This window comes from Phaenicophaeus curvirostris, chromosome 29 (assembly GCF_032191515.1).
Source record: "Phaenicophaeus curvirostris isolate KB17595 chromosome 29, BPBGC_Pcur_1.0, whole genome shotgun sequence".
NCBI lineage: Eukaryota > Metazoa > Chordata > Aves > Cuculiformes > Cuculidae > Phaenicophaeus > Phaenicophaeus curvirostris.
This window is the reverse complement of record NC_091420.1, coordinates 3,621,956-3,644,325: the sequence shown is the minus strand read 5'-3', so window position 1 is coordinate 3,644,325 and position 22,370 is coordinate 3,621,956. Positions and strand designations below refer to the sequence as shown.

Genomic DNA, 22,370 nt, shown 5'->3' with positions numbered 1-22,370 from the left:
ATTGAGAACAGGATTGATTGACGTTCATAATCACAGTTTGGGAAATGGAGAATTTTTAGCTTACGAATTCTGCGATGACTCTTGAGAAGCAAGAATGTCAGAAATTTTGCAGGAATAATCATCCCTCAGCATATTTTGTTTGTATATTTTTAATTTCGAATTGGGAACGATGCTCACAGCTCACAGACCGGATGTGAAACATGCGAAGTAATCTCTGGTGGAGATGTGGCAATGTTTAAACCTTGATGTGCGTTGGGAAGAGATGAAGGTGAGCCCCTGCGTGTTCTTGTCAGTGGTATCTATTCCAGAGATATAGTCACGTTAGAGTATCTTGAATTTTAAGTGTGCGTGAGTGCATTCTGGATCCTCAAATGTAGGATGAGGTGGTCTGGATGTAGTCAGCAAATGGCTATTTAATTTTTCTTAAATCTTCATCGAATGGTTTGAGTAGGAAGGGACCTCAAAGGCTGTTTGTTCCACTCCCAGCAATGGTCTGGGACACCTTCGTCTGGATCGAGGGCTCAAAGCCTCATCCAACCTGTCCTTCAACACCTCCAGGAATGGGGCAGCCTCAGAGGAAAACCTTTCTTCCTAGGAACTCATCTCAATCTGTGTTCTTTCCACTTAAATCTTCACCTTTCTGAGTTAGCAGTTTGGCAGTTAGCGCTGTTTTGGTGTGTTTGGTAGAAGAGGATCAGAACTAAGACATGGTAGATGTGAGTCCTCGAGGCTCCATTGGAGGAGGCGGAACTGAAGATGTCCAATATGTTACAAATGGGGTTTTTAGACAAACTTGTATTTAAGTAAAAGTGTAACTTGAAATAGATTTTACTGCTTTGAGTTGAGATCAAGCTGTTACTTACTGCTTGTTGGAAATTGAGGGAAAATCAGGTTCTGTGTGTTTATAGCTAATGAGTTCTATGTGCTTGTCACCAATGGCTTCTACTGGTAAAAAGTATCATTGCTTGGAGAAGCACCTTTGAGAGGCATCCCAGGGAAAGGGGGGATGACTGGCATGCAGCAGCGCTGCTGAGCAGGGGGAGCTCAAAAAAGGCAAGGTTAGGTTGTTCTATTTGATTTGTTTGAGTGCCTCCTCAGCAAGTTTGCTGATGATACCAGGTTGTTTTGCACAGTTGACATGGTGGAGGGTAGGGTCTCTATCCAGAGGGACCTTGACAGGCTTGAGAAATGGGGCTGTGTGAGCCTCATGAAGTTTGAGAAGGCCAAGTGCAAGTTGAGCTCTGCAGTCCTCAGCAGAGGAAGGACATGGAACTCTTTGAGCAAGTCCAGAGGAGGCCACAAAGCTCCTTGGAGGGCTGGAGAAGCTCCCGTCCAAGGATGGGCTGAGAGAGTTGGGGTTGTTCAGCCTGGAGAAGGGAAGGCTCTGGGGGACCTTAGAGCAGCTTCCAGTGCTGAAAGGGGCTCCAGGAAAGGTGGGGAGGGTCTCTGGCTCAGGGAGTGCAGGGTTAGGATGAGGGGGAGTGGTTTTCAGGTGGAAGAGGGGAGATTGAGAGGAGGTCTTGGGGAGAAATGTTTTGCTGTGAGGGTGGGGCGTCCCTGGCCCAGGTTGCCCAGAGCCGTGGTGGCTGCTCCATCCCTGGAGGGCTTCAAGGGCAGGTTGGATGGGGCTTGGAGCCCCTGATGCAGCGGGAGGTGTCCCTAAGGTTCCCTGAAGACACATTAAAATAGAGCAGGAATCAGAACTGTGATGCAAGATCTTTTAATGAGAGTCAGAAGAAGTGAATACAACAAGTACAGCTTGTAGAGATACAGAATTGGAGTATGAGAGGTAAATATGTTCTTTAAAAGAAGAGTTCCTACATTTCACAGCAGATGCTTTGTTTTTGAGCTAGGGTGGTTGGTGAAGAGCAGAGGTGTGAGCGCAGCACGTGGAGAGATGAGACTGCGGCTCCGCTCTGCATCTCCTGTTGCATCCAGGATCCATCAATCATTCCTTTGCCTTTCGTTTTGTTTCTGGTGGTGACGGGGTTGGGTTCACCAGCGGTAGCAGGGGTAGCAGCTCCTGTAGGTGCAGTTGCGGGTGTAGCAAGAAGAGTAGGGGTAGCAGCTGGTGTTGCAGGAGGACCAGTCGCGACATCCCCACGGAGCCCAGTCTCTGCAGGAGCTCTCACAGTCGTAGGTCTGGTAGTTGCAGGGCTTGCAGGGGGAGCACCAGGTGTCTCTGCACTGGGTCTGGTAGCAGAAAGTCATCTTGTTGGGATGGAGGGAGGTGAGTCTGAAACACAAGAGAGGAGATGAAGATGCTCTAGGAGATTTTTGGTTCTATCAAACCCCATGTGCGCACTGGAAAGTGGGAGAGGAGAGAAAGACAAACAGAGGAACTAAACAAACATCTGAAATGTCTAGAGCACGGCAGTGAATACAAACTCTAGAAAGCAATGGAGATGTTGAAGCACTTACCAAGCTCAACGAGAAGGTGAGTCTGGAGGTGCGAGTGGAGAGCCCTGAATTTCTCTCCCTTTTATATATTTGTATGGCCAAGCCTACCGCGCTTTAACCTCCTATTCAGCACCAATCAAATTCCCTTCTGCACATGATTCCTCCAGTTAATGTCATTGTTTTCCTTTGTTTGTGATCATTGGTCAGGTCTTGGCTTCCAAAAACATGACCTTGCACTGCAGTTCCCTTTCATGTTCAGAGTTCCTGGGTGCATTACAGTTGTTGAATTAGTGTGGTGACACCTGAGTTAGAGCAGGAAGGAGAAGGAAGGTTATTGAGAACAGGATTGATTGACGTTCATAATCACAGTTTGGGAAATGGAGAATTTTTAGCTTACGAATTCTGCGATGACTCTTGAGAAGCAAGAATGTCAGAAATTTTGCAGGAATAATCATCCCTCAAAATCTTTTTTTGTTTGTTTGTTTGGTTTTAATTTCAAATTGGGAATGACGCTCACAGCCCACACACGGGATGTGAACCATGCGAAGTAATCTCTGGTGGAGACGTGGCAATGTTTAAACCTTGATGTGCGTTGGGAAGAGGTGAATGTGAGCCCCTGCGTGTTCTTGTCAGTGGTATCTATTCCAGAGATATAGTCACGTTAGAGTATCTTGAATTTTAAGTGTGCGTGAGTGCATTCTGGATCCTCAAATGTAGGATGAGGTGGTCTGGATGTAGTCAGCAAATGGCTATTTAATTTTTCTTAAATCTTCATCGAATGGTTTGAGTAGGAAGGGACCTCAAAGGCTGTTTGTTCCACTCCCAGCAAAGGTCTGGGACACCTTCGTCTGGATCGAGGGCTCAAAGCCTCATCCAACCTGTCCTTCAACACCTCCAGGAATGGGGCAGCCTCAGAGGAAAACCTTTCTTCCTAAGAACTCATCTCAATCTCTGTTCTTTCCACTTAAATCTTCACCATTCCGAGTTAGCAGTTTGGCAAGTAGCACTGTTTTGGTGTGTTTGGTAGAAGAGGATCAGAACTAAGACCTGGTAGATGTGAGTCCTCAAGGCTCCATTGGAGGAGGCAGAACTGAAGATGTCCGATATGTTGCAAATGAGTTTTTTAGACAAACTTGTATTTAAGTAAAAGTGTAACTTGAAATAGATTTTGCTGCTTTGAGTTGAGATCAAGCTGTTACTTACTGCTTGGTGGAAATTGAGGGGAAATTGGGTTCTGTGTGTTTATAGCTAATGAGTTCTATGTGCTTATCGCCAAGGACTTCTACTGGTAAAAAGTACCATTTCTTGGAGAAGCACCTTTGAGAGGCATCCCAGGGAAAGGGGGGATGGCTGGCATGCAGCAGTGCTGCTGAGCAGGGGGAGCTCAAAAAAAGACTAGGTTAGGTTGTTCTATTTGATTTGTTTGAGTGCCTCCTCAGCAAGTTTGCTGAAGATACCAGGTTGTTTTGCACAGTTGACATGGTGGAGGGTAGGGTCTCTATCCAGAGGGACCTTGACAGGCTTGAGAAATGGGGCTGTGTGAGCCTCATGAAGTTTGAGAAGGCCAAGTGCAAGTTGAGCTCTGCAGTCCTCAGCAGAGGAAGGACATGGAACTCTTTGAGCAAGTCCAGAGGAGGCCACAAAGCTCCTTGGAGGGCTGGAGAAGCTCCCGTCCAAGGATGGGCTGAGAGAGTTTGGGTTGTTCAGCCTGGAGAAGGGAAGGCTTGGGGGGGACCTTTAGAGCAGCTTCCAGTGCTGAAAGGGGCTCCAGGAAAGGTGGGGAGGGTCTCTGGCTCAAGGAGTGCAGAGTTAGGATGTGGGGGAGTGGTTTTCAGGTGTAAGAGGGGAGATTGAGAGGAGGTCTTGGGGAGAAATGTTTTGCTGTGAGGGTGGGGAGTCCCTGGCCCAGGTTGCCCAGAGCTGTGGTGGCTGCCCCATCCCTGGAGGGCTTCAAGGGCAGGTTGGATGGGGCTTGGAGGCCCTGATGCAGCGGGAGGTGTCCCTAAGGTTCTCTGAAGACACATTAAAATAGAGCAGGAATCAGGACTGTGATGCAAGATCTTTTAATGAGAGTCAGAAGCAATGAATACAGCAAGTACAGCTTGTAGAGATACAGAATTGGAGTATGAAGAGGTAAAAATGTTCTTTAAAAGAAGAGTTCCTACATTTCACAGCAGATGCTTTGTTTTCGAGCTAGGGTGGTTGGTGAAGAGCAGAGGTGTGAGCGCAGCACGTGGAGAGATGAGACTGCGGCTCCGCTCTGCATCTCCTGTTGCATCCAGGATCCATCAATCATTCCTTTGCCTTTTGTTTTGTTTCTGGTGGTGACGGGGTTGGGTTCACCAGCGGTAGCAGGGGTAGCAGCTCCTGTAGGTGCAGTTGCGGGTGTAGCAAGAAGAGTAGGGGTAGCAGTTGGTGTTGCAGGGGGACCAGTCGCGACATCCCCACGGAGCCCAGTCTCTGCAGGAGCTCTCACAGTCGTAGGTCTGGTAGTTGCAGGGCTTGCAGGGGGAGCACCAGGTGTCTCTGCACTGGGTCTGGTAGCAGAAAGTCATCTTGTTGGGATGGAGGGAGGTGAGTCTGAAACACAAGAGAGGAGATGAAGATGCTCTAGAGATTTTTGGTTCTATCAAACCCCATGTGCGCACTGGAAAGCGGGAGAGGAGAGGACAAAGAGGGGAACGAAACAACCATCTGCATGCGTAGAGCAGTGAATACAAGTTCTAGAAAGCAATAGAGATGTTGAAGTTAGTCTGACTTACCAAGCTCAACGAGAAGGTGAGTCTGGAGGTGCGAGTGGAGAGCCCTGAATTTCTCTCCCTTTTATATATTTGTCTGGCCAAACCTACCGCGCTTGAACCTCCTATTCAGCACCAATCAAATTCCCTTCTGCACATGATTCCTCCAGTTAATGTCGTTGTTTTCCTTTGTTTGTGATCATTAGTCAGGTCTTGGCTTCCAAAAGCATGACCTTGCACTGCAGTTCCCTTTCATGTTCAGAGTTCCTGGGTGCATTACAGTTGTCGAATTAGTGTGGTGACACCTGAGTTATAGGAGGAAGGAGAAGGAAGGTTACTGAGAATGGGATTGACTGACGTTCATAATTCCAGTTTCGGAAATGGACAATTTTTAGCTTACGAATTCTGCGATGACTCTTGAGAAGCAAGAATGTCAGAAATTTTGCAGGAATAATCATCCCTCAAAATCTTTTTTTGTTTGTTTGTTTTTAATTTCAAATTGGGAACGATGCTCACAGCTCACAGACAGGATGTGAACCACGCGAAGTAATCTCTGGTGGAGAAATTGTAATATTTAGAGATTGACAGTCTTTGGGAAGAGTTGAATGTGTTCTTGTGTCAGTGCCTATTCCAAAGCTGCAGAAATCCTAGGCTGTTTGGATTTTGTGTGTGTCTCAGTGCATTCTGGTTCCTCATATGTAGCATAACTTGGGCTGGATGTAGTCAGCATTTGTTGGTTTAATCTTCTTAAGTCTTCATAGAATGCTTCGGGTTGAAAGACCCTTTGAAGTTCGTTCAGTTCCAACGATCCAAATCTTCTAATGGATCAGGGGGCTCAAAGCCTCATCCAGCCCGGCCTTGAACACCTCCAGGGATGGGGCACCCACCACATCTTGGGGCAACCTGGGCCAGGGCCTCATTGCCCTCAGAGGAAAATATTTCTTCCTCATATCCCATCTAAATCTCACCTCTTTCAGCTTAAATCTTCGCATTTCTGAGGTTGTGCTTTGGAAATAATCAGTGTTTTGGTGCATTTGGTGGTGAAAAGGGACAGAATTAAGGCATAGTAAATGTGGATTTTCACGACTATTTTGGGGGAGAGAGAAACTGTTTTGCAAGGGAGATTTTTAGATGCATTTGTATTAAAATAAAAATGCCACTTTAAATATAGAGAAGGTCACGCTATTACTTACTGCATGGAGGAAATAGATGAGGGAAAATTGGCTTTTATGTGTCTATATCTAGAGACTTATATATATTTTTAGCCAAGGGATTTTATGTGTGCACACGATTCCCTGTGTCACTTAACCAAGGTTTCAAACTTTCATTGTGCCCGTCCCCAATTCACTTTGCATTCCTGTCTGGGCATCTGGTGTGAGTTCGGTCTGGAGTCTGGAGTTCAGATCTGAGGTTTCACAAAGCAGACTCTCAAGCACTGGATTTTATATAATAAATAATTTAATAGAGGGATGTAGCGGCATCGTTAACTCTGGGGAGAGAGAGTGATTCTGACATCAACCAAGAAATCCCTGGGCAATTGTACCTTTACAGAAGATTTACTTGATGGTTTGGTCAAGTGTTAATTTTGGTTTTGGTGTCTTCTCTTTCTTATCTTGCTGCCTCTGATATTGATGATCCGTATCCTTAAAGCCTCTGGGTTTTTTTTAACTCTGGAGGGCCACGTTTTGACTGAACACGTTGTGTGCTCTGGGGAAGTTCTTAACTGGAGATTCCCAGCTGCTGGGAAGTCCTTTATTGCCAATCTGGCTACCCACGCTAAGAAAGCTGAGCAAACAGGGTACTGAATCACGCAATATTAGATCACTAAATGATTTATTCTGTTGAAAATGGTACTTATACAGGCTAAACAACTCATCCCTGTTAAACAGAACTGTCTGGTTTTGTAGTTTGATGCCATCCAGGGGCTCGTCCCTGAGATCCATCACTGTTAATAGATCTCACTTCTCCAGGGAGCGCCCTTGAGAGGTGTCTCAGCATGAGATTGATCATCACCATGCGGACACTCTGCTGATCAGGGAGAGCTCAGAAAAGGCTCGTTTGGGCTGTTGTATTTATGGGATCAAAGTGATTGAATGTAAGTGCAAACGGCATGTAATAGAGGCATGGACAAGGCTCCTTATTGCCGTTCATAGTGTTGCTCTCCTCCTTGTGGGTTGCTTAGAGGAGTTCTTGGTCCAGCTGCAGGTGAGTCTTTCTCTCCTATGGAGCCTGGACCAAAATGCTGCTGGTTTGGTTAAAGAAGGGGAGTGGAATATGTCCTGAATCGCCTGAGACTCTACGGGAGGCTTAAAACTGCAGATCTGAGAAACTAATGCCTCTTTGGTTTTGTCAAGTGTCATGTAAATAATTAGAGAAGTCAACTAGAAAAGAAAAATAACACATTAAAATATAACAGGAGGCAGAACTGTGATGCAAGATCTTTTAATGAGACTCAGAAGCAATGAATGCAGGAGTTACAGCTTGTAGAGGGACAAAATCGGAGTACACAGAGGTTCACACGTTCTTTAAAGAAAGAATTGCTATATTCAACAACAGAAGCTTTGTTTTAGGACCATGTTGGTGTTTGGAGAAGAGCAGAGCTGTCAGCGCAGCATCTGCTCTGGTCCACATCTCCTGTTGCAATGCTACACATCCAAAACACACAATATATGAAGCAACAAGGCTATGAAGTGAGAGGTGCCCCTAAAATCAGGGTACTGGAAATAGCTGCAGACATTGGAGAGAGATGCTAATCACTCAGGATGGTTCCTGAGCACAGTGGCTGCTGTGGGAGTTTAGCAAAGGTAAAATTCATCCCGTATCCGTCAATCATTCTTTTGCCTTTGGTTTTGTTTCTGGTGGTGACGGGGTTGGGTTCACCAGCGGTAGCAGGGGTAGCATCTCCTGTAGGTGCAGTTGCGGGTGTAGCAAGAAGAGTAGGGGTAGCAGTAGGTGTTGCAGGAGGACCAGTCGCGACATCCCCACGGAGCCCAGTCTCTGCAGGGGCTCCTGCAGTCGTAGGTCTGGTAGTTGCAGGGATTGCAGGGAGGGCACCAGATATCATCACACTTGTTCTGGTAGCAGAAAGTCATCTTGTTGGGATGGAGGGAGGTGAGTCTGAAAAACAGCAGGGGAGAAGAAGATGAGGTCTGCTCTAGAGAGTTTTGCTTCTAGAGAAACCCATGTAAGCATGGGAAAGAGGGAAGAGAGAAGGAGAAACACGAGAACTGAACAAACATCTGTAGGGCAATACAGCAAATACAGCTTCTATAGAGCAATAAATCCATTGTAGTAGGTCTGACTTACCAAGCTCAGTGAGAAGGTGAGTCTGGAGGTGCGAGTGGAGAGCCCTGAATTTCTCTCCCTTTTATATATTTGTCTGGCCAAGCCTACGGTGCTTTAACCTCATATTCATTACAAACCAAATTTTCCTTCTGCAAACCATTTCTGCAGTTGCTGTAATTGTTTTCCTTTGTTTATGATCATTAGTCAGGTCTTGGCTTCCAAAAGCATGATATTGCACTGCAGTTCTCTTTCATGTTCAGGCTTCCTGGGTCCATTACAGTTGTCGAATTAGTGTGTTGAAATATAAGCTGTAACAGGAAGGACAAGGAGGATATTGAAGGTGGAAGTGGTTGATATTCATGATCTCAGTCTTGGAGGAATGGACAGTTTTCAGCATACAAAGTCTGTGATGATTCTGGATTGGTTTGAGAAGAAAGAATTTCAGTATCTTTTTCAGAAATAATAATCTGTAGAAATCATTCCTTGCTTGTTGGTTGATTTTTGTTTCAAAATTGCATTATTATGTCCAAATATTTGCATTTTTTTGATTTATCACATTTACCTGACTTCATCAACCACCTTCTAAGACTACGTAGGACTCTGTGGTTCTTCTTGGTGTAAGAACAGTGGAAGTATTTTTGAATGAGTTATTGATTTAGTGATGAGACTTTGAGAACTGTGAAGCAGGGAGCAGTCAATAATAAATCAAAAAGCTTTCATAAAATCAGTGTGGTTTGGGTCAGAAAGGACCTTAAAGCCCACCCAGTCCCAACCCTGCCATGGGCAGGGACACCTCCCGCTGCATCAGGGGCTCCAAGCTCCATCCAACCTGGCCTTGGACACATCCAGGGATGGGGCAGCCACCACAATAAAGAAAGTAACAGCTTTCATGGAGAAATGACAATATTTGATGTTTTCAGGTTTGCACCAGATAAGGAATAAACTTACAGGCTCAGCTTTCTGGTGAAACAGCTGAAGCAAGGCAACTTTAATTGGATCCAAAAATATCTGCTTTGTGCTTGCTTACACTCAGATCTGGAAATGATTCACCCAGGAGTTCATTAAAAGGAACATATCTCTGTAATAAACGTAGTTTCCCTGAGAACTCCCCTAAAAGCTAAATATGCGTTAACGTGACGTCTTTGTAATGTTGTTGAGATGTTAACTAACGCTGTTAATGACGATGAATAATGCTGAGCCGTGTGAATGTGACTGGTAAGCAGCAACAGCCCAGTCTTCCCTGGTGACCTTCACCTCCAAACACTTCTGTTTACTCACATCTAAGGACAGGATAATAACAGACGTGTCAAATGTTCTGGGTCTTTCTCTGAATTTTAAATAGCTAAACCTTCATTAATACTTATTACAAATTCACACGTACAAAGATGTTTATTACTTAAATATTAATACGATGTTACTGGAAAACGCCCCATTGTTATGTAATACAGTTCCTAAAAATGTATATTGGGTTGTCCTGTTTCTGTGTTTTAGTAAGGTTTTAATTTATAGCTTCAGAATTGGGTATCTGGATGTTTTTTTTTTCTAAAAATACGTCATAAACATACCATTTCAATGCTTCTAGGTCAATTTTCTAGCTGAATCAATCATGCAATAGAATATTGCATGACGGCACCAAATAAAAGGAACCGTCTTTCCCTCTTTGCTAGTCAGAGGAGATGTTGGGAAGTGGTAAGAACATGCTGTTCGTGTGCCTCTTGAGTTCTGAAATACATGAAAAAGGAGAGGCTACCACTTACACGGGAATTTCATAAAGAAAATGCACAATGAAGTCCATGGGCAGCATGAATGGCGAGGCTGGGCTTCCAAATATTCCACGTTTGGTAATTTGTATGACTTTGCACATTCTTTTGGCTTGTTGCTGTACCAAACGAGTACGTTCAGCACAATGATACCAAGACTTAATTGCCCTGTATAGTTCTGAGATGAAAGAAACGTGGAGGGTGTCGCCCTGCATCTCAGGATGCGGGACCAATAATCAGAAACCCTGGGGAGAACCGGTATATCAATGAGAAGAAGTCATGAGAGAAGCAAAACGCCTTCTGTAATTGGTGCCGACTCGGCATGCAGACTTGCTTTTCACATGCTGGGCGGGACTAGGTGCTCTATAAAAACCCCACAGTGCTGAGATTAATGCATTCGCTTCTCCTGCCTTATCCTCCTCGCAGAAGTAGGTAAGTCGAGATAGATCTGGAAAACTAGGGGATAACGAAGAGATCTATTTGATACTTTCCCTCTCTTCCCTCACAAGCGTTATGGGTTAATGCAGTGGGAATTAAGGTTGTGCTTTGACGAGTGTAATTTTATGTAATATATTCTTTCCTCCCTGAATTTTCATCAATATTTGAGTGCTTGAAAACGTGTCAGTCCTGCAAGTATCCCTTTTTTCCCCATGAAGTCTTTATCTTGTTAGGGCTATGAAGGATTTTGCAGTTTATTTCCGAACAGCTCCTTTTAGACACAAATGTGAAGGTTCACAATCCCATCTTCACTATCCCATTTGCTGTTGGAACAGGTCCAGAGGAGGCTACAAAGATGATCCAAGGGCTGGAGCACCTCCCATAGGAGGACAGGTTGAGAGAGTTGGGGTTGTTCAGCCTGGAGAAGAGAAGGCTCCGAGGAAACCTTAGAGTGACCTTCCAGTACCTGAAGGGGCTACAAGAAAGCTGGGGAGGGACTGTTGACAAAGGCTTGTGATGATAGAATGAAGGGCAATGGGTATAAACTGGAGAGGGGCAGATTTAGACTGGACATGAGGAGGAAATACGTCATGATGGAACTTTGGAATAGGCTGCCCAGGGAAGTTGTGGCTGCCCCATCCCTGGAGGGGTTCAAGGCCAGGCTGGATGGGGCTTGGAGCCCCTGATCCAGTGGGAGGTGTCCCTGCCCAGGGCAGGGGTGGGACTGGATGATCTTTAAGGTCCCTTCCAACCCAAACTCTTCTATGATTCTGTGATCTCTCATTGTGATCCAGGGCTGCAGCCAGTGGGGCTATGCAGGAAAGCTCAGGAAGGCTGGTCAGGATGGATGATTAGGGAGCACCCCTGCCCTAAAAATCAGGATAGATGAACACAGAGGGTGTCAGGTGGTGTGTCCGTGTTTTCCATCTCTCTCTTCCTCACTCCCACATCCTTGCAGCATTTATTTGAGAGTCAATTGCTGTTGGGAGCGTTCCCTTACAGGATTTTTCTTCCCTGCTGTGTTTCAGACTCGCCTCTGTCCATCCCACCAAGATGACTTACTACTACCAGAACCAGTGTGATGATATCTGCTACTCACCCTGCAACTACGGGCCCGCGTACAGCTACCAGAGCTACGACTGTGGGAGCCCCTGTGGCTACCGTGGCTACGGGGGTCTCTGGGGGTACCGTGACTGCTACCCCTCCTACAGCTCCCGCTACTGCTACCCCTACTCTTCTTACTACAACCGCAGATACAGCTACGGGAGGTGCTACCCCTGCTAAATCCAGCAAGATTTTATGGGAAACAAGCACTGAGAATTAATTACTGGGTTAACGGCTGCTGTTATGGGGTGGGTTTGTAGAAGCTCTGAGTCCAGGACTGTGACTGATAGCTGCAGAGTTTTGGAGAGCTCAGTGCTTCTGTAAAACTTAAATGTCCTAAAATGTTCTGTCTTTCTTTATCTCTACTGACTTCACGTGGGTTTGGTGATGTAAAGGATATGGGGCTTAACATGGGTTAACCTGGGTAAACAACTTCTCAGCTCTTTTATAGCTCTTTCCCATTACTGAAATTTAGATTGTACCTGTACTAGCCCTCCTGTGGATGTTTCTGGCTTTGCTGCTTTTGAAGCTGTACCGAAGAGACAGTAAATCATCCGATCCAGTCTGTTTTGTTGGACTTAAAGCAAGTGGAAAAGTTTGAAAATGTAAATTGATAATCGAATGCAACAATGGCACCAATGAAACCAGGAGACTGTCTGCTGATAGAAATTAATCTCTGTACGCGTTCTTTCTGCTTCTTCTTTCTGTATTATTTTAGATTGTGAACTTCATTCTTATTAAAAACATTACAGCATCACTACACCTCCCTGGTTTTCCTTTTCTAACTTGGATGTACACCAAGTTTTGTCCACTGCGTGATAAGTTTTATGGAGACCTTGAGGCCCATCCAGTTTTTCAACCCCCTTCCATGGGCAGGGACACCTCCTTCTGGATCAGGGGCCTCTAAGACCCACCCAACCTGGCCTTGAACACCTCCAAGGATGGAGCAGCCACCCTTGCTCTGGGCAACCTGGGCCAGGGCCTTCCCACTGGAAGATCTCCTCACAAGATAACACTTCTTACTAATATCTCATCTAAATCTCTGCTCTTTCAGCTTAAAAACTGATCCCTCCACCATGCCCCTGCATTCCCTGATCAAGAGCCCCTCTCCAGCTTTCCTGGACCCCTTTAAGGTTTTTCTAGGGAATAATTGGCAATGCACTTTTACATTTGCTGTAGCATCACTGTGCATGTGCAGACATTGGACAGGGCACCACCGCATCCTAGTGATTCACAAACACACAAGCTGCCTGCAGGCAAACTCAATTTAACTGGGGGATAAGCCAAGATGTTGGGAGAAAATCCCCCTTTCTCAAGTGTTTTGTTAGGGATGCCTTGGATACTTTGTGGATTAAGAGATCTGATGTGTTACAAAGCAGAAAATCCCACACTTTCTCTTTCTTTTATTAAGTGCTGGTAAGGAGAAGCGTTGTCAATTGTTACTGCAAAGCTCCATTTGAATGACAATGAAATAGTGTGGAGTTCCCAGGCTGCACAATCACACAGATGTTATTTAGGTGCGATCCCTTGATGTAAGCATGAAGTGACTCTATTAGTCACGATGAAGTACCTAATTGGCAGCAGCAGCAGTTCTCTCTTAATAGTACAATGCTGTAACGCAGTCTGGGCATTAAATAGGCTCTGAAGTGCTTTCAAAGCCCTATTAAGCCCTAGAACCCTCATTGTGAGTGCAATTGCTGTCCTTTGAACACACACAGAGGCACTTTGAGGTATTCTCACCAGAGGAACAGAGCTCAATTGCGCTAAAATTATGCACCCGAGTGTAAATATAATTGAAAAATTTGGAAGCAAAACTGTGGGTTTACTGGGGGTTCCAGTAAATTTTGGAATGGAGCTTTCTCATGGCTTCTGAGGAGCTTTGCTCCTGGAAAGGCACTTGCCAGCTTTGGTAACCGATGTGTTATAGAATCATTGAATCGTTCAGGTTGGAAAAGACCTTTAAGATCATCAAGTCCAACCATAAACACAACAGCAACATGACTGCTAGACCTCGTTCTGAACCTCTCTATTGCGTGCTACAACACGAGGGTGTCTACCACAACCTGTTGAACTTCTTACAAACTCTGTTTGCCAAGCCGCTTACTGACTGATAACCCTATAGCTTGAGGTTTTATATCATAGAATCATAGAATAACCAGGTTGGAAGAGACACACTGGATCATCGAGTCCAACCATTCCCATCAATCACTAACCCATGTCCCTCAGCACCTCGTCCACCCGGCCCTTAAACCCTCCAGGGAAGGGAACTCAACCCCCTCCCTGGGCAGCCTGACCAACATGGAAAATCTGAAGAGCAAAATCATGAAAAACAACCAAAAACCAAGTTATTGATGCAAAGCCAATTCTTTAATAAGGATGGAAAGGGTCAGCAAAGAACAAAATGACACAGAAATGATGAATAGAGAAACACAAAAATCATGAGGTTGCAGCAAGGCACAACCCAGGGCTCCACTCCAGTGATTCCCCCTTCCTATTGCAGGCTGGGAGTCTCAGAGCCGTGCAGAGCAACGGAGACTCACATTTGAGGATGAGAACAGCTTCGTTGTACCATAGTGGGGAGCTTTTTACTCTGAGCAAATAAGGCAGGATCATAAAGTTGAAGTCACTGTTTGGCAAAGCCTAAAGAGGGGCTGGAAGCTTTGTTCTGCGTCTGGTGGTAGAAGCCAAGAGGGGCTACTTGTGAACAACCAGGGCAGATGCAGCACTGAACTCCGAGGGTATTTGGAGTTTAGCAGGGCCCGCAGTTGCCACTGAGGTACCTGTGGCCTCGAGCCCAGCCGCCGTATCCACAGCTCCCGTAGCCCCCATAGCCCCCAAGGCCTCCGTACCCCCAGGAGCCTCCGTAGCCCCCATAGCCACCAAGGCCTCCATACCCCCAAGAGCCCCCATAGCCCCCATAACCGCGGCCTCCAAAGGTGCCTCCGTAGCTCCCAGCCACAGCGGGGACTCCAGCGGAGCCAACAACACTTTGCTGTGGGAAGCTGCTGAGGATGGGTCCGGGGAAGGTGACCACCGAGGGTGGGGGCTGGATCACCACCGTGGAGTCGGGGCACTGCCGCACGCAGGGCTCATTGCAGGAGTCAGCCAGCGGGGCCGGGGTGGCCACCCCACAGGACGGGGCACACAGGCTGGAGCAGGACATCTTTCAGGCAGAGAGGGAGTTCTGGAAAACGCAGAGGGATTAGGCAGATGTGGGTGGAAGGGGCTCTATCAGTAGAGACAGAGAGAGATCCCCAAGAGGCTTCCAACTTACCCCGTTGATCAGGAGAGTGAAGCTGAAGAAGCTGGATAGAGAGCTGTGAAGGCTCCAGGTCTTTTATACATGTCCCAGACTGCCTGGGGCATGGACCAAAGGGTGGTGGTGGAAACTCCACGTAATCATGGAATACAATGGACAAGCTTAATGACATTGATTTCACGTGATGTGACACAATTATATCCCTCTTTGCTGGGGACATCGGCACGAGACCTTGACCTGGAGAGGATAGAGGCAATGGGAGGGTCAGACCCTGACACACTATGACATGAAAGACAATGGGTTGCTGATGTAGCTAACCTAGCGTCACCAATAAACCCCAATTTGTACCTAATCCCCCCAGTTTGCATACGTGGCTGTGTTCTAAGCACCTCACAGAAGCGCTTTGCAATCCTGGGCACCTCCATCATGCCTGTCATTACCTCTCTTTTACAGGCTGGTAAACAGACACATAGGAAGATTGGATGGAGTGAGAAGCCACCCCACCTGCTCAGGGTGCCTCATGAGTGTTCCAGTGCTTGCAAGAGTTGAGGGGCTCACAGGCACTCTCGGTATCCCTAAGCCTTGGGTGTCTCTTTACCCTTGATGGGTATTTGGGGCTTGCAAGATGAAAGCGCAGAGGGTGCGCTGGCTGACATGCCTGTGCCTGTAGAGAACGTGAGCACGTGCACCCAGCCTCGCTGCGGCTGCTCCGGCAGCCCCTCCTGGCACAGCCCTAGCTCCTCAGCTGAGTAATCAAGATCCTCCAGAGAGGGCTTGGGGAGGACCTCGCTGTGCCGTGCCCTACATTATGCCATGCCCTGCGCTACTTCTCTGAGGGTGGAGGCTGCTTCGTGGCAGCCAGTGTGGGCTGGCGCTTGTCATCGCAGGCTGTGAGGCGCGTGCAGAGGGTGCCAGGCATCACCGGGCAGCCTCAGGGCAGCTTTTTCTACCAGGGCGCTTGCAGCAGGGCTGTGGTGAGGCAAAACAGCTGTTGTGGCTCCAGGCTTCCCTCACTTCACATCCCAAGCACCTTGACTCGCCCACCCTGGTAAGCTCCCAGATCTGATCCTAGCTCCAACCCTTGGAGCACGTAGTTCAGATTGGAGTCAGCCCCAGTGGTGTTGGTTCTACCGACCAGATGATGAAAAAGGTCCCTTCCACTGCTGCATCATCTAAGGGGCAGTGGCGGAAAACTGAGGTAGTCATGCAATCCAGGGCATCATCTTCATGACACAGATTGTGATGTGTGTCAATTAAATCCTTCTTCATTGGGGGCACTTTGGGATTAATGTGCTGTGGAGAGGGGCAGGTGATGTGAGAGAGAGCTCATGACACATCGTTACATGAAAAACAAGGTGCTGCTGCTGTGCCTGATGCGGTGGCACCAATAAATCCTGATCTGTTCATAATTCTCCACATTGTATCCATGAAATAGTCCATGCAGAAGATTCCTGTGTCGAACCATGCCACAGTAGTTTTCTAATACTATAGAAAAAATACACAGCCAAATCCCAGCTACCTTTGCCTATGGAGAACATCACCACGTGTGGCCTGTGAGTACTTGGCCATCATCTCCAGGCACAGCTCTCAATGCCAAGATGAGTAATCGAGCCCTTCCTGAGAGCCCTCAAGGAGGACCAAGCTCACAGACATGGGGCCAAGAAACTGAGACTCATGGGCCCCTCCCTGCCCTACGGCTCCTCTCTGCGCATCCCCTATCACAAGGGACCCTGACACCTGATATCTTCTCCCTGCCCACATCTCTGTTCAACCCCCAACACATATGGACCTTTGCCACACACAACAAAGAGCATCCCTGCTCTTTGCGGGCCTGTTGATGGAGGAGCCACAACCACACACTGTCATGCAGATGGCCAAGGCTTAGGGATGCTCCTACCCCGTTCCCGCAAACTCCCAGGGTACGTGGGCACCGGGAGTTGATGGGTCTTTGGGAATCACCCCAGGCACGTGGAATGGCTTCTCATTTGCCCAGTATCACACTGCCTCTGTTTACCAGCTTGTAAAACCGAGGTAATGACAGGCGTGCTGGAGGTGTGCAGGATTGCAAAGCACTTCTGCAACATCGGCAGGACGCTGGCGTGTACGCAGGGTTGGGGGATTAGGGACAGATTGGGGTTTATTGGTGCTGCCAGGTCAGCTACAACAGCGCCTTCTCTTTCATGTAAAGGTGTGCCAGCATGTGTCCCTCCCATCACCTCTTTCTTCTCAAGGACACGTTAGCACAGCAACGTCCCCAAAAAGGACGGATATAATTGTCTCCTATTATTAGTGTGTCAGGAAGCTCAATCCCTACATTTCACGATAAGGTGGGATTTCTGCCAACACCCTTTGACTGATGCCCCAGGCAGCCTGGGACAAGTATAAAAGACCCGGAGCCTTCACAGCTCTCTATCCAGCTTCCTCAGCTTCACTCTCCTGATCAACAGGGTAAGTTGGAAGCCTCTTGGGGATCTCTCTCTGTCTCTACTGATAGAGCCCCTTCCACCCACATCTGCCTAATCCCTCTGCGTTTTCCAGAACTCCCTCTCTGCCTGAAAGATGTCCTGCTCCAGCCTGTGTGCCCCGTCCTGTGGGGTGGCCACCCCGGCCCCGCTGGCTGACTCCTGCAACGAGCCCTGCGTGCGGCAGTGCCCCGACTCCACGGTGGTGATCCAGCCCCCACCCTCGGTGGTCACCTTCCCCGGACCCATCCTCAGCAGCTTCCCACAGCAAAGTGTTGTTGGCTCCGCTGGAGTCCCTGCTGTGGCTGGGAGCTACGGAGGCACCTTTGGAGGCCGCGGTTATGGGGGCTACGGGGGCTCCTGGGGGTATGGAGGCCTTGGTGGCTATGGGGGCTACGGAGGCTCCTTGGGGTACGGAGGCCTTGGGGGCTATGGGGGCTATGGGGGCTATGGGAGCTGTGGATACGGCGGCTGGGCTCGAGGGAACAGGTACCTCAGTGGCAGCTGTGGGCCCTGCTAAGCCTCACACTGCATCCGACCTCAGATGAAGATCTCCGGAAAAGCCCCTGGCACATCTCCACTCAAAGCCTGAAGAAAGGACGTCCCCTTGGCATTGCTGGGCCCCACAGCTTGAACACCTCGCGCTGCTTGTGGCCCAGCTCTGCCTTCATCCTGCCCTGCCTGAACATCCCTCCGCGACTCGTTGACCCCTGATGACAGAGGCTCGCACTGGGGGCCTCCTCCTGTGGCTCCACTGATGCTCACCATCGCCTGCCCACTGCCAGGAGACAGTGGAAGACCCTGTCCAGAGCCCTTGTCCCAACTCCCTCTTCCCCTGAACTGCAATAAAAGCTGTGTTGCATCGCAATATTCACCTCTGGGTTTATTTCATCCTTGTCAGGGTGAGGCGTGGGAGCTGCTTTGGTTCCAGCTGCCTGTCCTTGTGTTTCACAGCACTCTGACAGGGTCTCTCAGAGCACGGACAGTGCTCATCTCCTTCAGCAACAGCTTCTTCCTCTTGGCTCTATCTGTCTTTTCCCCACTCTGGGTCCTGCACTCAGCAGATCAAGAAGAGCAGTTTGGCTCCACAGGCATGTGCTCCTCTCTCTGACCATTCCTCACAGCTGCGGGCGGCCCCAGGACTATGGGGATTAGGATGCACAGAGGCAACGGACACCAAGGAGAAACCCCCAGCTCCTCCCCAACTGCCTTGCCTTCGTCCCCTCCATGTTCCTGTATCCTTGCACCAGCTCCTCATCCTGGTTCTCCTCTGTCTCCCACTGCTCCTCAGAGCACTTTGCCACTGTCTTCATCCCCTCTTCTTCAACAGAAGCTCTCCCTGGTATTCCTTGTGTCCCCTGCCTGCCACCAGTGGGCCCAGCTCTGCCAGGAGGGACAGGAAAGCTTCCCACAGCCTGCTGCTCTGGACCACACTCTCACAGAAGTCCTTTTCATGTCCTTCCTCACCCACCAGCCCACAGAGTAGCCCACACTGCCACACCGCCCCAAAGCACCCACAGCACTCGTGATGGGGTCACCAGATTGATAGGAACGGTTGGACTCAATGAGCCAGTGGGTCTTTTCCAAACTGGTGATTCTGTGACACCGCCTCAAAGCACCCTCCCACAGCACTCGTGGTGGAATCACCAGATCCTCTTCCACTACTGTGCCCTCATCAGACACACAGCGGGCACCACATGAGCCAGGGTCTGTTGGGTGATGGTGAGTCAGTGCTGGGGCATCTGGTTAGATATGGAGACAGACGACCCATCTTTTTGTGAGCTTTCCAGCGGTGACCAACTGCTGCTCTGATGCCCTTACTGATGGCTCTGGCTGGAACTCTTGCTCTCCAAGGCCACCTTGCTGGCTGAGAGAGCTGGGGTTGTTTAGCCTGGAGAAGAGGAGGCTGAGGGGTGACCTCATTGCTCTCTACAACTATCTGAAAGGAGGTTGTAGAGAGGAGGGTGCTGGCCTCTTCTTCCAAGTGACAGGGGACAGGACAAGAGGGAATGGCCTCAAGCTCCACCAGGGGAGGTTTAGGCTAGACGTTAGGAAAAAATTCTTTACGGAAAGGGTCATTGGGCACTGGCAGAGGCTGCCCAGGGAGGTGGTTGAGTCCCCTTCCCTGGAGGTGTTTAAGGCACGGGTGGACAAGGTGCTGAGGGATATGGTTTAGTGTTTGATAGGAACGGTTGGACTCGATGATCCGGTGGGTCTCTTCCAACCTGGTTATTCTGTGATTCTGTGATATATTCATTAGGTTGGAAAAGACCTTTGAGATCATCAAGTCCAACCATACCTGTGTACTGCTAAATCAGATCGCTAAGCACTTCACCTACCTCTCTTTTAAATACCTCTAAGGATGATGACTCAATCATCTCCCTGGGCAGCTGTTCCAGTGCTTGATAACCTTTTCAGTGAAGCTTTTCCCAATGTCCAATCTGAACCTCCCCTGGTGCAGCTTGAGGCCATTCCCTCTTGTCCTATCACCAATCACTTAGGCAAAAAGACCAACACCCACCTCTCTACAACTTCCTTTCAGGTAGCTGTAGACAGTGATAAGGTCTCTCCTCTTCTCTAAGCTTGATAATCCCAGTTCCCTCAGCTGCTCCTCTTAAGACTTGTTCTCCAGCCCCTTCACCAGCTTTGTTACCCTTCTCTGGACACTTCCAGGACCTCAATGTCTATTTTTTAGTGAGTGGCCCAAAACAGGACACAGTATTTAAGATGCTGCCTCGTCAGAGCTGAGTACAGAGGCAGAATCACTTCCCTGGTCCTGTTGGCCATGCTGATACAGGCCAAGATCTACTGATAAAGATACTGATAAGGACATCAGGAGTGTAAGCAGTCAATCTTCCTGCTCAAAGAGCTTTATGCTTCATGGGACTGGGGTCCCATGGCCATTTGATGGCTCTAAGAGGGAATTTAAGAAATGTTTCTCTTTGTATTTTATATCTCCTGGTGCTCCCCATGTCTAGCTGGCCACATCTGCAAGGTCAGCAGCCATGTAAATGCAGTCATCACACCTCCATTTCCCAAGAACTTAAAATTTGAGCAATAACAAGGCAATAAAAGGAGGTGATGCCAGGTATGTCAGTTTTGCAGAGGATTTGGAAGAGCTTCTGCAAGACATGCATGGCACTTTCAGGTGTTAAAGTGACTTTGGGAATGCATGGTGGGTATCGCTGCTGGGAGACCAGCAGAAGTTGAGTGAGACATGCTCTACAGGACCCAGCTGAGACACTGATCGTCAGCTGTAACACACTGAGCAGATACCCAAACACCCAAAGGACACAGCCATGGGAGATTCAAGCAGCCCAGAGATGCCCTGCAGTTTTGAAGAAGTGGAAAAGAAGAAGGAAGGATCAAGAAAAAACATAGGTCAACATTATGATGCAACACAGCTTTATTAAGGTTCCGTGGGAGGGGGGAGCTGGGAGAAGAGCAGGGCCAAGGGCAGCCCACCTCTAGGGGCAGTGAACAGAGTGAAAGTGAGCATCAGTCGTGCCACAATCGCAGATATTCAATGCACATCTCTGTCATCAAGGGGTGAGGAACTTTGAAGGGATGCTGAAGCAGGGTAGGAAGAAGGCAGAGCTGGGCCCTAGTAGGCATGAAGCATCCAAGCTCTGGAGCACAGCAGTGCCAAGGGGATGTCTTCCAACAGAGGGTTGTGTTGAGATGAGCCAGGGCATTTCAGGAGCTCTCCTTCATCTGTCGCTGGATCCAGTGTGGGGTTTAGCAGGGCCCGCAGTTGCCATTGAGGTACCTGTGGCCTCGAGCCCAGCCGCCGGATCCACAGCTCCCATAGCCCCCATAGCCCCCATAGCCCCCATAAAGGCCACAACTGCCATAGCCCCCATAGCCCCCATAGCCCCCAAGGCCTCCGTACCCCCAGGAGCCTCCATAGCCCCCATAGCCACCAAGGCCTCCATACCCCCAAGAGCCCCCGTAGCCCCCATAACCGCGGCCTCCAAAGGTGCCTCCGTAGCTCCCAGCCACTGCAGGGACTCCAGCGGAGCCAACAACACTTTGCTGTGGGAAGCTGCTGAGGATGGGTCCGGGGAAGGTGACCACCGAGGGTGGGGGCTGGATCACCACCGTGGAGTCGGGGCACTGCCGCACGCAGGGCTCGTTGCAGGAGTCAGCCAGCGGGGCCGGGGTGGCCACCCCACAGGACGGGGCACACAGGCTGGAGCAGGACATCTTTCAGGCAGAGAGGGAGTTCTGGAAAACGCAGAGGGATTAGGCAGATGTGAGTGGAAGGGGCTCTATCAGTAGAGACAGAGAGAGATCCCCAAGAGGCTTCCAACTTACCCTGTTGATCAGGAGAGTGAAGCTGAGGAAGCTGGATAGAGAGCTGTGAAGGCTCCAGGTCTTTTATACTTGTCCCAGGCTGCCTGGGGCATCAGTCAAAGGGTGTTGGCAGAAATCCCACCTTATCGTGAAATGTAGGGATTGAGCTTCCTGACACACTAATAATAGGAGACAATTATATCCGTCCTTGTTGGGGACGTTGCTGTGCTAACGTGCCCTTGAGAAGAAAGAGGTGATGGGAGGGACACATGCTGGCACACCTTTACATGAAAGAGAAGGCGCTGTTGTAGCTGACCTGGCAGCACCAATAAACCCCAATCTGTCCCTAATCCCCCAACCCTGCGTACACGCCAGCGTCCTGCCGATGTTGCAGAAGTGCTTTGCAATCCTGCACACCTCCAGCACGCCTGTCATTACCTCGGTTTTACAAGCTGGTAAACAGAGGCAGTGTGATATTGGGCAAATGAGAAGCCATTCCACGTGCCTGGGGTGATTCCCAAAGACCCATCAACTCCCGGTGCCCACGTACCCTGGGAGTTTGCGGGAACGGGGTAGGAGCATCCCTAAGCCTTGGCCATCTGCATGACAGTGTGCGGTTGTGGCTCCT

General features: G+C 48.8%; 4 protein-coding genes across 6 annotated transcripts; 2 read left to right on the top strand and 2 right to left on the bottom strand.

The window, feature by feature from the left end:
- Nucleotides 1-8,435: 8,435 nt before the first annotated feature.
- Nucleotides 8,436-12,223, top strand: LOC138732331 (keratin-associated protein 20-1-like). Of its 3 annotated transcripts, none has more exons than XM_069878915.1 (2): nucleotides 8,436-8,460; nucleotides 11,650-12,223. In XM_069878915.1, the coding sequence occupies exon 2, from the start codon at nucleotides 11,675-11,677 to the stop codon at nucleotides 11,903-11,905; it is 231 nt and encodes a 76-aa protein (XP_069735016.1). In that variant the 5' UTR covers nucleotides 8,436-8,460; nucleotides 11,650-11,674; the 3' UTR covers nucleotides 11,906-12,223. The 3 variants fall into 3 exon arrangements, with proteins under 3 accessions (XP_069735016.1, XP_069735014.1, XP_069735015.1); XM_069878913.1 differs by lacking the exon at nucleotides 8,436-8,460 and adding an exon at nucleotides 10,331-10,615; XM_069878914.1 differs by lacking the exon at nucleotides 8,436-8,460 and adding an exon at nucleotides 10,587-10,611.
- A 2,093-nt stretch (nucleotides 12,224-14,316) lies between these two features.
- LOC138732089 (claw keratin-like) lies at nucleotides 14,317-15,025 on the bottom strand. Its single transcript, XM_069878445.1, has 2 exons — nucleotides 15,000-15,025; nucleotides 14,317-14,909 (listed from the first exon to the last, which is right to left on the bottom strand). Exon 2 carries the CDS (start codon nucleotides 14,886-14,888, stop codon nucleotides 14,475-14,477), a length of 414 nt encoding a protein of 137 aa, XP_069734546.1. The 5' UTR covers nucleotides 14,889-14,909; nucleotides 15,000-15,025; the 3' UTR covers nucleotides 14,317-14,474.
- A 2,380-nt stretch (nucleotides 15,026-17,405) lies between these two features.
- Nucleotides 17,406-18,250, top strand: LOC138732083 (claw keratin-like). Its single transcript, XM_069878440.1, has 2 exons — nucleotides 17,406-17,432; nucleotides 17,523-18,250. Exon 2 carries the CDS (start codon nucleotides 17,544-17,546, stop codon nucleotides 17,964-17,966), a length of 423 nt encoding a protein of 140 aa, XP_069734541.1. The 5' UTR covers nucleotides 17,406-17,432; nucleotides 17,523-17,543; the 3' UTR covers nucleotides 17,967-18,250.
- Nucleotides 18,251-21,184: 2,934 nt separating this feature from the next.
- LOC138732097 (claw keratin-like) lies at nucleotides 21,185-21,792 on the bottom strand. Its single transcript, XM_069878454.1, has 2 exons — nucleotides 21,764-21,792; nucleotides 21,185-21,673 (listed from the first exon to the last, which is right to left on the bottom strand). The coding sequence occupies exon 2, from the start codon at nucleotides 21,650-21,652 to the stop codon at nucleotides 21,185-21,187; it is 468 nt and encodes a 155-aa protein (XP_069734555.1). The 5' UTR covers nucleotides 21,653-21,673; nucleotides 21,764-21,792.
- Between the last annotated feature and the right edge of the window lie 578 nt (nucleotides 21,793-22,370).